Raw genomic sequence first — 17491 nt, 5'->3', positions numbered from 1 at the left:
TTAACTGTAGCTTAACATCAACAGACAACATGGAGGCATTACATAAGTATAGCTGATCATTTCTTGATTCAAAACTCAACACCTTATCATAAGCAAAATAAGATTAGTATAAACACAAAGAAAAACTATAGAAAATTTAGCCTTGAAAAAAAAAAATGAGATACATGTCACATCTCAAGTTAGGATTTCATCAATTTTTTCACTATCCTTCAAATATTCATAACCTCCCTAGTTGTTAGTCAATCTAAACTAATAATTAATTGCAATATATTTTGATTTGTTAAATCATCATGAAGAAATCTAATTTAATTTACAATAACTCAACAAGAAATAATCATATGCATGTTCAAATTATTTTATCAATAAAGTACTCAATAAAAGACTTAAGCATTCATAATTTCAAGTAGTTGTCTGATACCTTTCGAAAATTAACTTTTCAATAAGCCTTGAGAGAGTGGTCCATGATGGAGAGGACCTTTTCATAATTTTTTGGGTTTTCTTTCATCTCCTTCTTCAAGACTCCAAATGGTATAATCTTGAGGATCATATTGAATATGTACCTTTTGTATAATATTCCATGAATTTCATGAGATGAATGAAGTTGACTTTTTTTTTGTTTGAGAGAAATGAAGTTGATAGTTTTAATATTAAAAGTAGAATACTTTGATTTTAAATACTTATACCATTATTTATATCTATCATCTAACTTCTTTCCCCTTTTTCTTCTAGAATGTCACAATACCTTGCTTTTGTTCTAATACTAAATTTTGTTTGTTCATTCAATATAGAAGAGGGGAACGATGAGGATACAAAGAAAGCAAAGTTTAATTAAAAGGTTTTATTCACCTTTTATCACATGTGACCTACTAGCACCCATGACTTTTTAAGACAATTATGGACATTCAAACTGAATTACGCATCTTCTATACTACCTAAGAACCTAGAATTTGTCAATATCTATTCAAAAGGAAAAAGATAGGTGATCTATCCAAGCCATCACCAAAAAAGTCATAAACAAAGACATAATCTGATCATGCACATCTTCCATGGTACCTCTCTACCTAGCCTTTGTCAATATCTATTTAGATGGAGAAAGATAGGTAGTCACTATTCAAACCATGCTACTCTCACCATCCTTTCATGATCTTATTTCTAACAAATCCAACCCCAATGGTACACCCTCGCATCTACTCCTAGCAACAAGATTTATTACAAATTTTCTGGTATGTCCATTCCTCGATGGAAAGGCAAGCCTGTCAATAAATTTTCTTTGGCATGCTTTGTGATACTTGTTTGCTAACAAGTTTTTGGAGGAACCAAGAGGAAAAGGATATTCCCCCATAATATATTAATAATAATATAAATATGTACAGTGATGATGCATATATAAGTATATGTAAAATGGGGAATACATAAGGTTCGACTTACAGTGACTAACAGAAAGAGGAGAGATTACAGAGGCCTACAGTGCAATTAAGAGCAAAAATGAGTGAACTAAGGAACCAAAAGTTGCAGTATTCAACAAACTTCTAGCTCGCTATCAATATATTCTCTTTTTGTTGAAAATGTTGGAACCTCTAGAGAGATAGCCTCTGAGTTATTGACAATTATCCTCATCGTCATGGCGTTAAAGGTTATAGAGATCAAGCATTTAAATGTGTGACACTACTAACAAGTTTATTTTTGTATGCCCAAGAAGGATAGTCATATAGCTACAGTTATGCTGTTATACTTGGAGATTGATGAAGCAATTAAGAGTAAATTGTCCATCATGCTAATGTTGTTTATAGAGCAATTCATGGCATCTCCAACTTTAATGGCACAATAGGTTGAAATACTTATTTCCATTATGAAAAGCAAATATTATAAACCAAAGTATATTTTGGTTTATTCTATGAGGAATCAACTGATTCTACTTTATGATGGATGAATCGGCTTATCGATTATTACATCATGTAAATATCCAGGATTTACTAGAAACTTTATTATCAAGTTTCAACATTTCAGAAAGAAGAGCTGAACATTATAATATGATGGAGCCTTCGATATCTATGCATTGAGACAATGAGGAAGAGATTTTATAGACAAATGTAGGTGTAGGTCAAACCAAATAGGCAATCAGCAATGCTTCGATCAACATTAGAATGATATTTGAGCCTAAGACGAGCTTCAGCCATCCTATTCTATAGATGGCTGTTAGGAGAAATGTTGATAAAATCGCACAGCCATTAGTCCTTTTCACTAAAGTTGGATGTCCCTAATTGCAATGGATAGAGGACAATAATTCAACTAATTAATTTGTGATGTAGCTTGCCTCTATTCTGAGTGATTGGAGGTAACATCTTTAAGAATACCACCACCTCCTTTTCTTTAACCATGCACATCAAATTTATATGTCGGGGTCATTAGCAATACTATTAAACACATTCTCCTCCAAATTAATCATATCCTCCATAGACGTTTGTGGGTAAGCATGGTAATAGGTTTCACCTCCACCCAATCTTTTATGGTTTCTACATGTTGCTTGAGTCTCGCCCACTAGATCCTCTATGGCCTATTAGCTTTGCTCAAGTTCACCTTTCTAAAGAGGTGAACCTATCAACCTCGTTAGCAAAGAGTTTGATGGATCTGCAAGATTTTGGTTAGCATTTCTTTCAATTGGCCAAGTTCAATAACTACTAAGTCTAAAACTAAGTTGATGAATGTAGTGCGAAATGCATTCCATCACCATCTAAACCGTCAATCAATGGGATATGGGTGATATTGTTTACACGACATCCTTACGCAAGATGGCATCTACAAGATACTTGCTCATTTAGCCAGGTGGTGAGATTAGGACATGACAAATATAATAGGATGTCAAACAAATAAAAGCTAAGGCCAAGTAATAGACACTATAGAGAAGCTAGACAAGTTGACCAAAAGGTATCGTGTTATTAGTCGAATAAACAAAAGTGACTAATAGGCAAAATAAAGATTAGTGACAAGTCGAGGCTGATTGAGCATGATTATTGGTGTGACAGGTGGTTTAGAGTTTGCTGTTATAACAACATGGTAGTGAAGAATAATTAGCATCAATTGTTAGAAATGTTAGAAGTGGATGCTAGAGATGGTTGTTGCTATTGAAATATAGGTAGTTATTATACCATCTAGTTTAAATAAGAAAATTATAATCTAAAGCGGGATTCATTTCATCTTTTTGACCCATTGATAAAATATGCCGATCTTGATCTTCATATTATTTTTATATTCTTCACTCTTAGTTTACCAACAAAACTCTAATTTTTCCTTAAGAATAGTAGTAAAATACTCTAGTTGTAGCTCCTACTACAGCCTATCCTATCCTCTCCATCTTCTTTTGAATAAGTATTATGATGGTAGCGAAAATCTTTTAAGATAAAGGCACAAGAGCCCACACTATTATCATCATCATCCTTTCATGATCTTATTTTTGATTAAACCAAATCTAATAGTATGCTTGTGCATCTGCCTCTAGCAATGAGTTTTGTTATGAGCTTTCTAGCTCGCCCATCTTCGAACAGAAAGAACAGCTTGCCAACAAGTTTCCTTTAGCATGCCTTATGAGACTTCTCACATATGTATTGGAGAGCATGAACAATGTAAATTTAGGAGTAATTCTTTGTGCACCACGTACAGTGCAATAACATTGACGTGGAGCACACTGTCCAATTATATTAGATCACATAGTACAATTAATAATGGGATAAATATCTAATATCACTCAACTTTTTTTCTTAATTTTTTTGCTGATGAAAGTATCATTTTGATACTTAAAATAAAAAAAGAACAATATTATTATTTTTTGATATTTTGTATGACTTCCTATAAATATATATAATATTTTGAATCATATATATAACTTTCTGTATCTTTATATGACATCCTAAATAATATATATAATTTTTTGATATCTTATATGACTTTTTATGAATATATATGATATCCTAAATAATATATATAATTTTTTGTATGTTTATATGACATCCTAAATAATATATATATGACTTTCCGATATGTTGTATGACTTCTTATAAATATATATGATATCTTGAATAATATATATAATTTTTTATGAATATATATAACATCCTAAATAATATATATGGCTTCCTAATGCCTTCTATAATTTTTTATCAATATATATGATATTTATAATAATATATATGACTTTCTGTGACTACATATGACATCCTGAATAATATATATAATTTTTTAATACCTTATATTACTTTCTATCAATATATATAATATCTTAAATAATATATATTTTTTTATGAATATATATGATATTTTGAATAATATATATAACTTTCTGATGCCTTATATGATTTTCTAATGGTTATTATAACTAACAAAAAGTTATATAAGGTATCAAAAAATTATATATATTATTCAAGATGTCATATATATTCATAAAAAATCATATATATTATTTAGAAGATCATATATAGTGATAAAAAGTCATACAAGATATTAAAAAGCCACATATATTATTCAAGATGTCATATATAGCCATAGAAAATCATATATATTATTCAGAAAGTCATATAAAGACATTAGAAAGTCATAATAATCAATATGATATTATATAAAGACATAGAAAGTCAAATATATTATTCAAAATATCATATATATTCATAGAAAGTTATACAAAATATCAAAAAGTAATAATACTATTATTTCTTTGTTCTACAGAAGGAAAAGATATTCCCGTCAGCAAAAAAAATAAGAAGAAAAAGTAGAGCAGTATTAAATATATATCTCATTATTAATTATACTACATGATCCAATGTGACTGGACGGTGCTCCACATCAATTTTATTGTACCATACGTAGTGCATAAAGAATTTCTTATGAATCTAGATGATACATCGAGGAGAAAAAGCGTGAGTCATATGCACCATTGAAATATACTGTTTGTATTTCGCTAAACTAAACATTTCATCTTTTTCTATCTCCATTTTTTATAGTCATTATTCGATAGATTTTCACTACTCTTCTTATCTTACAAAACTCCATGACTTCAATAATTGTTGGTACCTTTAAGGAGCACAAAGGGCTGCATATACATTGGTAAAGATAGCAAAGAGATTTCTGACAAAACCCAAAACATCTAAGATACATAGACCCGTACAAGGTAAATATTTTCTCACTATTCTACTTCTAGTATCTCATTTGGAGGTAATTTAGTCAAAGTTCCAAAATGTTCTCTTCTAATCACTAAAAATTTGTTTTTCCCCCATAAAAGTGCTGCTTTTTTTTCGAGCATTTTAAGGATTTCAAATGATACCCCTTTGTTTTGGGCTAGTGCTGCTTTTCTTCCTACTACCCCGATGTCCTCATTTAGGTTCCTATTGGAGATTCACTCTCCCGCTACGGGTAGCTATACTTAATTTCATCAAAGCATGTGCAAAATATAACTACCCATATTTCCTCTTGATTCATGCTTGGTTTCTTGCTCCTGCCTTTTAAACATTTCTTATTCTTCTATTTTCCCCATCCTTTGCTTTTTGCTCCTTGTGCACTAGTTTGCTATTTACACAAAGCAACATATATTTTGGCTCTAATTACCTCTTCCACTCTTCCAACATTTCCCTCTATTTCTCTTACCACTTATTTCCTACTCTTGAAACTTTCAAGTGTCTCTCTTGTTTTTTGCGCCTTGCTCCTTTGTCTTATCCTTTGACTTACTTCCTCTCAGTTGCACTCTTACTCATTTGCTTTTAACCTATATCTTCTATATTTCGGCCTTTGCACTTGGTTGTTGCACCACCTTCTTCCAATAGTATGCTAGTATCATGTTCCCGGTGAATGATCTTTCTTGCATTACTTGGTTATACTTTGTTGTAAGCAAGATTTTTCAAATGTCCATGCTAGGCCAATACAAACATCAATCACACCAGGTCAACATGGCACTCGCCGATCTTTTTTTTTTGTTTAACAGAAATTTTTTATTTTTATTTTTATTTTTATTTTTTTTTTGGGTTTCGAGATGAGATGGCAGCATTTGGATTCAAACCTGAGACTCCCTCCTCAGCAAGAGAAGGCAACCAACGGACCCAAGTCCCTTCAGGCAAAGTATATCTTTCTCAAGATCCAATTTTACTCTCAAGGCACCACCATTCCTTGACACCCTTGTCTCAAAAAATTTAAACAAACAGTGCCGCGAAGAATCATCAGATTCTTGATACCAGCCAACCACCCAGTTCTTTCTATTTTCCCCTTTAGTTCCAGGCTGAGGTTACTATTGATACCTGTTCCTGAAGATGCCTGTTTGGTTCTCATTTACTAGTTCCTTGAGCACTTGCCTGACACCTCGTTTCCTGGAGAATGGTAAGTTTTTCACTTGCCTCCTAAGTTTTGTTCTAGGCCGCAGTTTGAGCAGCAGGGTAGATCCTGTGCTAGAATTGAACAAACATGTAACCATGCGCATCAGTCATGGCCGCAAAACATAGATACTAATGGAAAGTGTTTGTCAGAATCAATTTGCCTTCCACATTACCTTCTCTTGAGTGCTCAACCCCCTTTGCAAGTAGCAATTATCAATCCACTAACAAGCTAGCCTTCCCTATATTTGATCAATTTCTCCCAGCTGTAAGTCATTTCTCATGACCATTCTCAATATGACAATACAAAGGTGGAACTAAGCTGCGTCTGTCGCAAGCGATGATTCAATACACCTATACTCGAAAAATTGTTTCTGTTCTCCATGGACTTGGAACTTCATGCAGGAGTACAACAATGATCATGCGAAAACATATTTTCCTATCATCAAGCCTAATATAGAACACTTGCATAACACTTAATGGATGGCTAATTTGTTAGATGGCCATGAAGAATGTGTTCCTTCGAATCTGTACCAAGTCAGCATAGAAACTCACACATTATCCTGGGCGTCTGCCATAAGCTTCATTGAAGGCAGTCTCGTACGAACTTCCTGAGTTTGATTTAAGAATGTAGCCAGGTAAGCATAAGATCATAACATGTTTCTCCAATCCTGCTGCAGGATCACATTATTTCAGTCTATCTGGATCACAGAATTAAGAACAGCGGTGATGCATTCCCATGCTTGGTCCTTCGAGCATCACGGCATTTGACATTAAGTTTACCTCAACTCAAGCATGAAATTATATTTATCCTGCCCGCTGCCAGTTTTTTGTTGTTGCACTAATATCATTGATGTGCTCCTTGTTGCCTACAAAAATAAGAAATTTTTCTCCGGTGAAGCTGAATAAGGCTTTCAAGCCACTGATAAGAGATCAAGGGGATGATTCTTACACCACAACACTCATGGACCAGCATGGTATGATGCAGTACACTCATAGTATCTACTTGCAGTTCTGTGATAAAAAGCACAAAAGGGAAACATGTTTAATAACTATCACAAGGTTCCAAGAGCTTTGACAGGTCAATCACAAAAAATTGGAATGTACTTTCTCGAATTCATGTGCATGGTATCAAATTAGCACAAATCAAGATCCACAAACAAGCAACTCAAATAATCTGCTACTCATGATGCTAAAACTGCTTTCCTAAAACTGTGTAAGATACATCACATTTTTAAAGCTTTATGAATGATGTAATTACTCCATAAAATGTCCTTCTCAAAAAGGTATCTAATGCTGGTGCATCATATGGCTAACATCCCCCCTAAAAGTCCAACAGTGAAAGTCATGCAACAAACATATTCAAGTCAAACAGAAGTGGAAGACGATCAATTCAACTGAACTTCAAGTCGCTAGCTATCCTACAAGAAACATATCTTCTTTTTTCTTTTTTTTTTTTTTTTCTTTTTTTTTGAGATAAATCCTACAAGAAACATAGAGGAGAATCACAATTCAAGAAGTATTAAAGTCCGTGGGGGAGAGGGTGGAGATCATTTCAGGTGGCCATAGGATGGTGCAACCATCTGATATATAATTTTTTATCTTAACGAGTACCTTTGCACCTAATTTATGTGATAAGGTATTGTACTATTACCAAAACGTACACAAAGAATTTATTTGAGATTTCTATTTTTCCATCATGAACAACAGTGATTTTGGGTTGTGGCAAAGTGAGGCGAGGCCAAACTGAAACCAGTTGCAGCGATGAACTCCCATCAGTCATGATCTTCACTCACCAAAATGTTACAAGACACGACTTCATTCTTCAACTTGTCAATGAGCTCATCCACGGAGGAAATGATAACACCAGCTTTCCTTTTAGGAGGTTCAGTGACTTGAACCACCTCTAGATCTGACTTAATCTCCACATTTAACTCTTCAGGAGTAACTTTTTTGATGACCTTTGATTTAGCTTTCATTATATTGGGGAGTGTCGCATATCTTGGCTGATTTAACCTCAAGTCCGTGCTGCAACAGAAATAAAACCATGTCCAAAAATCAACCGAGAAATGGACCTGATAAAAAAGATACTGGCTTGGTACCAGTCAAATACTAGGGCATTTGGTAGGTTGAGCCAAGCAAATTCAAATATTTAGTATTAATGTTTTCATGAAGGTGGATCATACCAGGTTTCCAGTAAATGTCAAGTAACATATTGAATTTTTCAAAGTCAAATGCTAAGTAGCAGTATGACATGCAATAAAGCCAACATTGAAGCAAATATAAAATATAGTCGATAAAGAATATCTTAACCTGGCCATCTTAAAGCATACTGAAAATTATGCCCTTAAAGTTCATGAATCATCATCATGAAGTATTGCAGTAATCTTCCTATTTATATGACATACGGCATGGTCCAACTAAATTGATTTAATAAGATGAAATAAATTTATCTAACATAGATGATCAAAATGCAGGATGATCAAAATGCAGTCTATGCACGTGATGCTTGGTTGACTGAAGGTCATCGTTGATGATTCAGTAATCACATTTTTTCTTTTCAGCATGACAGAGGGAGGCCACCTTTCCATGTTCTAAATACAGGACCTCTCCCAGTTAATGGATTGACAAAAGCAGTGCTAACCTATGAACTCAATTCCGCTGGCAAAACAGTACTAAAATCACATGGATTACTTGAGAGAACATATGTAACCTCATAAATAGACTTCAACTTTACAGGTTTCTGGCATTTATGAAGAAGCGAACTGATGTACTGATTGGTACGCCAACAAAGAGGATGTGCAGAGGATTGTCACATGACTGGGGAATTTTCTGACAACCTAATGCTATTATTGCCTACTGATGCTAGTGGATGTTATTGCAAATACAAGGTGTGATTATACAGTGAAGCATGTTTTAAGCATGAGATTAAATGACTAGTCAATTGGGCCAGAGCAAATAATAGTAGTTCAATTTTGCTGTTCTGTCACACTGGTGGGTGGCAATTAAAATCTAGAAAGAACAAAAAAGAAGAAACAAATTATATTCAGCCAAAAAAAATCAAACAAGAAGATTACGTGATTACTGCAGGCAAATCTAGACAGAGAGTCTCAAGACCACCATCGACTTCTCTTTCCACTGTTGCTACTTGTTTTTCCTTGTCCAATACAACCTACTACAAAGGTAGCAAATGGTGTTAACATACATGAATTTGATTTTGCCATAAGAAAGAATTCCAAGGTACACCGAATTAAGTAGATGAACAAATTCTATACCCTGGAGCCTTCCCGTTAACATATCTATTAAATGCAAACTAAAATAATTGAGAAAATGGATTAACATAACTTTTTAGTCACAGTAACAGCTAACTGTATTTTTTTTTAAAAGAAAACAAAAAAGAAAAGAAAAGCATAAGGCTTGAGATACATATTAGCAGAGCAATAGATGGCTAAGATCAGCATTGCATCATAAAGAAACTTCTTTCTAGATTACATTATGATAATTTATGCTAGGTATTATGAAAGAATCAATCATTTATATCAAATAAATAATGACGATGAAGGTATCAGTTAATAAATCAAAAACTTTTGTCAAAATTTCAAAACAAAAGAAAGGAGACCTTTCTATGTATGCCATATGCACTTAATTATTTAATTCACAACCTTTATTTACTTCTCTCTCACTCTTTTTTTTTTTTTTGTTCCTGAACCTCTTATTCCAGATGAAAAATCGACAGCAAAGGGATGTCAAGTGAGCAAAACCTGTGCATAGGTGCACAGTGCAAATACATAGTGCTTCATTTGTATGGCCTGAGCAAAATCTGAACATATAGAAAGAATTTGCAATGTTTTACCCCATGATCACCATGACTGTAAATTGACACTAGATAAAAAATAGAAGCCAGAAAAATTTTGGCTGAAAAATATGTATAGTAATTTGCTCAAAGTGGGAACGAGTTGGAGGAATAATTTCATAATTGTTATCTTTTTATGGTGGTTTTTTGCTTTTAAGTATCAACATTAGCATAAGAAAAGGACAAGTTGATGTAAAATATTCTCTTATACTATTCAAGAGGCAAAGACATATGATCTGTTCTAGATTAACTAGAATCAATCTGATAAGATCCTTCCATTGCCAGTTACATGTGCTTTATGCAGTGATGATTAGAGTGCACAAGCATCCACTAAAGACCAGATGATATGTTTCATGGTTCAAATTATCCAAACTCAAGTACATACATGCTTTAGCAAACACATGTTTATTTATTTTTTCCAGTGCAAGAAATTTCTGGATGTCAGAGAAGTGCCTTTTATGAGCACTAAGCTGTACAGAACATGTTAATAACTAGTCTATAGACCGCTGCACAACTCTGTTTTACATAACATGCTTCAGAAATAATTTTACTTGATCAGTAACAGAAGCTTAATAGGCCATTTATAAGAACACCATATAAGTTGAACCCAACTGAAAAACAGTCCTTTAATCAGTTAATCTTCAACTCTTTCTCGGCTTCATACATCCTGCCTTAAAAGCAGTTTGTATGGTCATCTCTAGCCTTTCTATTTCATTTTAAAAAATACTCAGAACAAATTGAATACCTTTCTCTTCATTACAGATGCCTTTGGCTTATAGATGGCCAATCTATCATAAACAGTTCCCCTACGACTAATCCTATTTTTGTGCTACTCTTAAGAATCCTCTCATGTACTTTTTTATGGCTTATCTTTCACAGTTTCAACTCACAGCACAGACATCCACCTCAACATCCTCATTTTGCAGTCATCTTATGCTCATGTACACTTCTCCATACTCAAGAGGATGATCCATACAGCACCATTTATGTATGTGTGTGTCTGTGTCTGTGTCTGTGTCCAAGCATGCATCTGTGTCAGGTCGGATGGCTTATATGCTTCTCCCTCAAATCTTAATGTCATCAGATGACAGGAGAACATTAACAGAGGCCCATACTTCATACATCCTCAGTTCGTCTCCTTGCCCATCCTCAGTTCTCTTGCTCAAAACAATACCATAAGTAATCTTCAGTTCATCTCCTTGCATTTGCAGCTGAGACATCTCCATCTCTCTTAACCAATCCGTATACCATCCTTGTGGCATCTTAGTCCGCCAATATAATTTACCTCAGCAAAATGGAAATTTCTTAAGTGATGAACTAACAGATGAAAACTATATTGCAAAGTAACAAAGTACTGAAAAGTCGTTCAAATCTTTCTATATATATCCCTTGTTGTACATGGTTAATGCTTTATTTGAACCAAAAGTCTAGAGGGTACTACAATAAGCTATGAAATATGATGAATTGCAAAACCAATTGGTGAGAAGTTTCTTTGCTTGAAGAAATCCTCATGTAATGCTTTAAAAAAAAAAAAAGAGCAGTGAGACACCTCCATTCAATTCTTGCCTATATGTAATTCAAAAAAATAGAAACATAAAATCAATATGTTCAAAATGACCATTTTGCTGATTAACTACAGAGAGCAGTTAGAGGAAACAGACAATCGGGGTGCGCCTTGTGGTTTTTGGAGACATATTTATCTGTAAGTAGGACCTAGAATAAATGGTATTTTTCAATGTCTCTAATGGAAGTCAATGTTGAGACTCATCTTTTGTTATTCTGCATGAAATTCTCACTTGACTGTGGCCAGACAGATGAATCCAGGCATTTAGATAGTTAAATTAGATGGCATGAATTTGTGAGTTTTGAAACAGCAAAAAAATTTAGATATGCTTGTCCATTATGTCCTACCTTCGAAGCAAATGTTCCTTGTGGCCATTTCAGCAGTCCAGCTACCATCTGTCCTGTTTGGTTGCAGTCATCATCAATAGCCTAACAGGACAACTAAAGAATAAGCCCCAGCCAACAAAACACCCAAAATAGGCATTGAAAGGATAATGTTCCTACCACAAAAGATGAACAAGTAAAACGATATCCAGGCCAATGAATTTGTATAATGAAATGTCACATCAGCGATATTCCAAAAATAAATTCAACTTTACAGTATCAATCCACAATCAGAAATCTTAAACAGTAAACTGATAAAAACTGAACTAGGTTAAACATTCAAATTTCTATGATAAAACAGGCAATCCAGATAACGAATAGCATTGACAATTCAGAACAAGGTACAGAGTTGCATCTGTTATGCAACTCAGCATACAACTTCACAGAGATTAAGCTGATGGAGACAAATTACAAAGAAGACAATGAAGAAGGAAATGGATGGTGAGGATTAGCCTACATCAACCAAAGGAAAGGACAATCCTAGAGAAAATTCATATAGCTTACAAAATGGTGTCCAAAATTTGGCAACCTGGTTGCACCATATCTAGGAATACCTAAATGGCATACTGATGGCATTGCTGATGACAAGATGACTTCTCTAAACAACTGATAAAAGATTTAAGGATCCTCATTCATGACACATATCCTAGAGACAAAGTGGTATGATCTAGCTAACATTTGTTAAGAGGCATATTTTAGGCTTGTGTCACACCTTAGGCTAAGGCTTTTAAGGAATGCATAAGGCTCCCGAGATAAGGCACAAGTATCACATAGAGAGTTTCTAGGAGGATCGCTGCCACTTCTTATCATGCTTGTACAGAAGGTAGATGCACTACGATGATTTTTTCCACAGCCAACGAACAGAAGAAAACAATGGATTTTGTATGCTTGGATGATAACACTGCATTTGAACTATAATGTTGAAATTAACTATGGTGAAGTATGATACTGTACACTGACCACTAAGATTTGTGCACATTTGTTATTGTTTCAACATGTGATCCTCATCGAAGGCTGTCACCAAGCCCAAACTTCATTCATAAATTTTACCTTAATTTTGCACTTAGATGACAACACTGCATTTGAACTATAATGTTGAAATTAAGTAAGACAAAGTAATGATACTGTACACTTACCACTATAATTTTTGCACATTTGTTATTGTTGCACTGCATGATCCTCACCAAAGTGTGTCACCAAGTCTAAACATCATTCATAAATTTTACCTTATTTTTCTTTACACATATTTCTTCACATTAATTTTCCTAGTTCTTATTTTTTAGGTCATATGGAAAAATCTATGAGGCTTACAGCTTACCTCTAAATCATGTTTCCTCTAAAAAATATTGCATGATACAACAAAATGACTTGATGATTAGCTCTCCTTCTTGATACATGAGCTAAATTTTTATATGTATAAAGCAAGCCAACTTTACATCACTATTTGTTTGGCTTAACCAACTGATGACCCATGGGACTACAACGTGTAGCCAATTTCTAACCAGTTTCGACTCAGACCAAGCTTAGATGAAAATAGACGTCTTATTACTGCCCATGTTGAAATTAAATTAATTTACTTCATGCATGAGATCTTGCCTCAAAATCTAACAAATATTCTGTTGCATCTGTCATATAATCTCAAACCTGAATGTGAATGTGCACAAAATGCCTTGTAAAAAGTCAACTAGATTGTAGAGGATATTCCTCAAGCTTGTTTTCCTAGTTTGGATCAAATACTCAGTAAAGCAAGATGAAGTATTGGTGAACCAGAAGAAAATAGGGATAGAACAGATCTTCATATATCATAGGCATGGTTATGATCGCTTAAGGAAGTTGGACCTACTCTAAACATCAAGAAAAACATTTGGCATTCAATCCCTAACAGTTGGCGATCATGGATGATTAGGTTCCAACAAAATTTGCCGTCTCAGTATGGAACCCATATCAGTATGTTGTTTGGTATGGTATGGAATAGCATATCAGTTCAATACTGGTATGGTACAACATGGTACCAACTGATATTGCAAATCTTAGCTTCCAACCTTCTAGATTTTCAGGATTCTCTTTTCCAAGATTATCAAAATAAAGAATAAAGATCTTCATTGGCTCTCAGTTGATCAACTAGTGGAACTAAGAAGGACGTTTTCATTCTACTAGTATTGCATCAATTTCATACAAATAAAGTTTCAGTTTGACCTCCCACTCATCCCATGAAAAGTCTCCACCATCCCCAATAACTTCATCATTTTGGAAGCGGTTAAACTGGGAATTTTTAAAACTAACCTGATGCAGCCCAAATGCAAAAGATATGCTAATAAATCTATATTTGAAAGAAAAAAAAAGAGAATGATTGAAAATCACCTAGAATGAAATCTGCCAATTAGACAATAAACTCTCAACAAATAACACGTAACTAGGTTGTTTAATTATTTCACAAAACATTTCCTAAGTGTTGTAAAACAAATCGCGCCATATATAAGGATATAAAACCAGAGCGAAATAAATCATAATGTCATTGGGACTTTCTGAAATACATAACAAATTAGACGCTTACATTTCTAAGTGCTATGGTAACTTGCAAGTTAAAGTAACCATTTCCGAGTCTCAAAAACTAGCAAATACATACCTGTGAAACTTATTAACTTTTCCCTCGCACTAAAACCTTCCTCCAAGTCTCAAAAACCTCTCTTTCTTTCCATGCAAAGGTTTAAAATTTCACTATTTAAACTTTCAATATTTAAAACAACATATTAGTCAGTGACAACTGATCTCAAATGAGTAAACTTTTAATGGAACAATTCAACATTTCGTTTCAATTGACTTTGTAAACAAAAAAAAAAAAAAAAGCAAAAACATTTTTCCCGACTACGCTCCATGCTATAGAAGATTCTTTCACCCTAATGATATTGTATCCACCAACCATTTCACATTTGCCCACAAACCAGCAAAAACAAAAAAAAAAAAAAAAAGTGAAATTAATTTTTAAACAAAATACAGCCCTAGCAAATCCAGATACCAATTTTCATCAAAGTATATCATCAGCCAATATACCAAATCACCACTCCAGTACTAGAAGTAAATTTCCATATAATCTAGAATCGAAAACGACCAAAAATCCAACCTTTAATTAAGAAAGAGAAGCAATTCCTTCTACCTGCTTGCCCAGAATCAAGAGTCCGGGCTGCTCCACCTGGACGAGGGCCCTGAGAATCTTGGCGACGGAGAGCGGGAGGACGGGGGCCGCCCCGGCGTCGACGTGGACGGCGCGGTCGGCGCCCATGGCGAGGGCGGTGCGGAGGGTGTCGGCGCACTGGGCGGGGCCCACGGTAACGGCGACGACCTCTTTGGCGGCGCCGGACTCCCGGATGCGCAGGGCCTCCTCCAGCGCGATCTCGCAGAAGGGGTTCATCGACATCTTCACGTTGCTCGTCTCCACCCCGCTCTGATCGCCATCGCCGGGCCATCATTACGACCGTCAGATGATTGATGGACGGTGATTACTGGGAAAAATAGAAGGGAAATGGATGGTTACCTTGTTGGGCTTGACGCGGACCTTGACGGCGTAGTCGATGACCCGCTTGACGGCGACCAGGATCTTCATCGCTGCTACGCCCTTCCGTTCTCCGGCGGTTACTCTGGAGTCTTTCTCTGATGGCCTCCCTTTCTTTATCTATTGACGTGTAAAGCTCTCTCACTCCGCAGTGGATGGATGGATCAGCCCGCATCTGGGTAAAATCAGGGATTTTTTTACCTAATTAATACTTATTTTTTAAAAAATTATAAAAATAATGCTTTGACAGAATATTTATCAAAACATCGTCCGAAAATAAAATTATCCTTTCATAGATTGATTATATATTGAGCCATCATTTTTCACATCATATAGAATAAGGAGTCAGCATCGGAGAACCACCCTATGATAGGTGACTCATAGAATCGCTTTATGGTAGGGCGATTCTATTTAGAACTTTAAGTAAGAAAAAAAAAAAATCTAAATCCTTCCGACTAAATTCCTCTCTCCTCTCCATCACTTAGAAAAAAAAATACATCTAAACCCTCTCTCTCCCTCTCGATCCCCGATGCGAGAACCCCCCACCCTCTCCCTCTCGATCCCCAGCACTAGAAACCCCCTCACTCTCCCTCTCGATCCCCGACGCAAGAACCCCCTCCCTCTCTCTCTAGGTTCCCAACGGCCCTCCCTCCTCTCGGCCTACCGCCTCCTCCTCTCCGGCATACCGCCGCCCTCCCTCCTCTCAATCCACCCCCCTCTTCCTCCCCAGCGTATCGCCACCTCTCCCTCCTCCCCTCCTCCTCGACATACCGCCGCCCCTCTCTCCTCCACTCGGCCCTCCCTCCTCTCCATTGTACCACTATCCCTCCCTCCTCTTGACCCTCTCCCCTCCCTCCTCTCGACAGTCCCCGTGACTGCTCAGTGCATCGCCCCACCCCCCATCCAGAGAAGCTGTCAAAATTTTTTTTTATTTTTATAATTTTATTTTTATATTAATTATATATTTATTTCTTCAACAATAAATGAACTGTTCAAAAGGAAGACAATTTTATCTAAGTAATATTAATTTATAAATAACTAACCGAGTTTGTATGAGATTTGATTGAGACGAAAGTATTATAGTCCGATGAACTTGATTACATACAGACAGTCGACTTAGAGTCACACACATGCACATGTAGAAAGTGACAGTTACTGCATTACCTATACTCTCACTTGTTTGCTGTATGTGCCAGTGAGAACTTGAACTGGAAGTAGTTCATTGACGATTGTTATACTATTGCACATTATGAGCGGTCATATGCATCTACCTTCCATCTTTCTGAGAGTCCACGTTATTGGCTTGAGTGGACTGCACCTAGACTCATATCGCATCCATCCACAAGAAAATAAGGAAAGGGGTGTCCATAATCAAGGAGGATCCAAAATGATATGGAAGCAATGGAGCACCAAAATATTGTACGGTGTGGATTATGCATGGAGATAGGGCACAACTGATGCAGATGTCCCCAATGGCGCTGATTTATGTATTTGTTTATAATATGTAGACTAATTTTATGTATCATTTGTAATCCTTTTAAAATATTTTGGTTATGTAATCATGTCGTGTAAATATTTTTTAAATTATCCTATGTATCATTTATGTTGCTTATCATCTTTGATATTTCTTGGTAGTAAAATAGTCTTTTTATTTTGTGCCTTAGACATGATAGGTTCAGACTCCGATGTTCATCCGGGGCCGACAGACTCTACTATGTTGTGTCTCCAAACTCGACACCGCAGCAATCTTATACATTCTAGAGAGGACATGAGGCCTCTGCACTATAGACATAG

General features: G+C 35.4%; 1 protein-coding gene across 3 annotated transcripts; it reads right to left on the bottom strand.

The window, feature by feature from the left end:
- Nucleotides 1-6659: 6659 nt before the first annotated feature.
- LOC105031971 (electron transfer flavoprotein subunit beta, mitochondrial) lies at nucleotides 6660-15836 on the bottom strand. 3 transcript variants are annotated; one of them, XM_073245601.1, is made up of 7 exons: nucleotides 15680-15836; nucleotides 15302-15589; nucleotides 12112-12192; nucleotides 9425-9519; nucleotides 8144-8375; nucleotides 7300-7361; nucleotides 6660-7216 (listed from the first exon to the last, which is right to left on the bottom strand). In XM_073245601.1, the coding sequence occupies exons 1-6, from the start codon at nucleotides 15746-15748 to the stop codon at nucleotides 7350-7352; spliced, it is 777 nt and encodes a 258-aa protein (XP_073101702.1). In that variant the 5' UTR covers nucleotides 15749-15836; the 3' UTR covers nucleotides 6660-7216; nucleotides 7300-7349. The 3 variants fall into 3 exon arrangements, with proteins under 3 accessions (XP_073101702.1, XP_019701690.2, XP_010904579.2); XM_019846131.3 differs by lacking the exon at nucleotides 8144-8375; XM_010906277.4 differs by lacking the exons at nucleotides 6660-7216; nucleotides 7300-7361 and having other exon boundaries at nucleotides 7901-8375.
- Nucleotides 15837-17491: the final 1655 nt, after the last annotated feature.

This window comes from Elaeis guineensis, chromosome 11 (assembly GCF_000442705.2).
Source record: "Elaeis guineensis isolate ETL-2024a chromosome 11, EG11, whole genome shotgun sequence".
Taxonomy (NCBI): Eukaryota; Viridiplantae; Streptophyta; class Magnoliopsida; order Arecales; family Arecaceae; genus Elaeis; species Elaeis guineensis.
The sequence above is the reverse complement of the archived record's forward strand: the minus strand, read 5'-3'. Positions and strand labels throughout refer to the sequence as shown.

Excerpts from the sequence above, each read along its gene's own strand:
- LOC105031971 (XM_010906277.4), bottom strand. The coding sequence starts at position 15,748 with ATGAAGATCCTGGTCGCCGTCAAGCGGGTCATCGACTACGCCGTCAAG. Across the intron at positions 12,193-15,301 it reads TCTTGATTCTGGGCAAGCAG|GCTATTGATGATGACTGCAA; the intron begins GTAGAAGGAATT and ends TTGTCCTGTTAG. Across the intron at positions 8,376-9,424 it reads GATTTGCCTGCAGTAATCAC|CACGGACTTGAGGTTAAATC; the intron begins GTAATCTTCTTG and ends TTTCTGTTGCAG.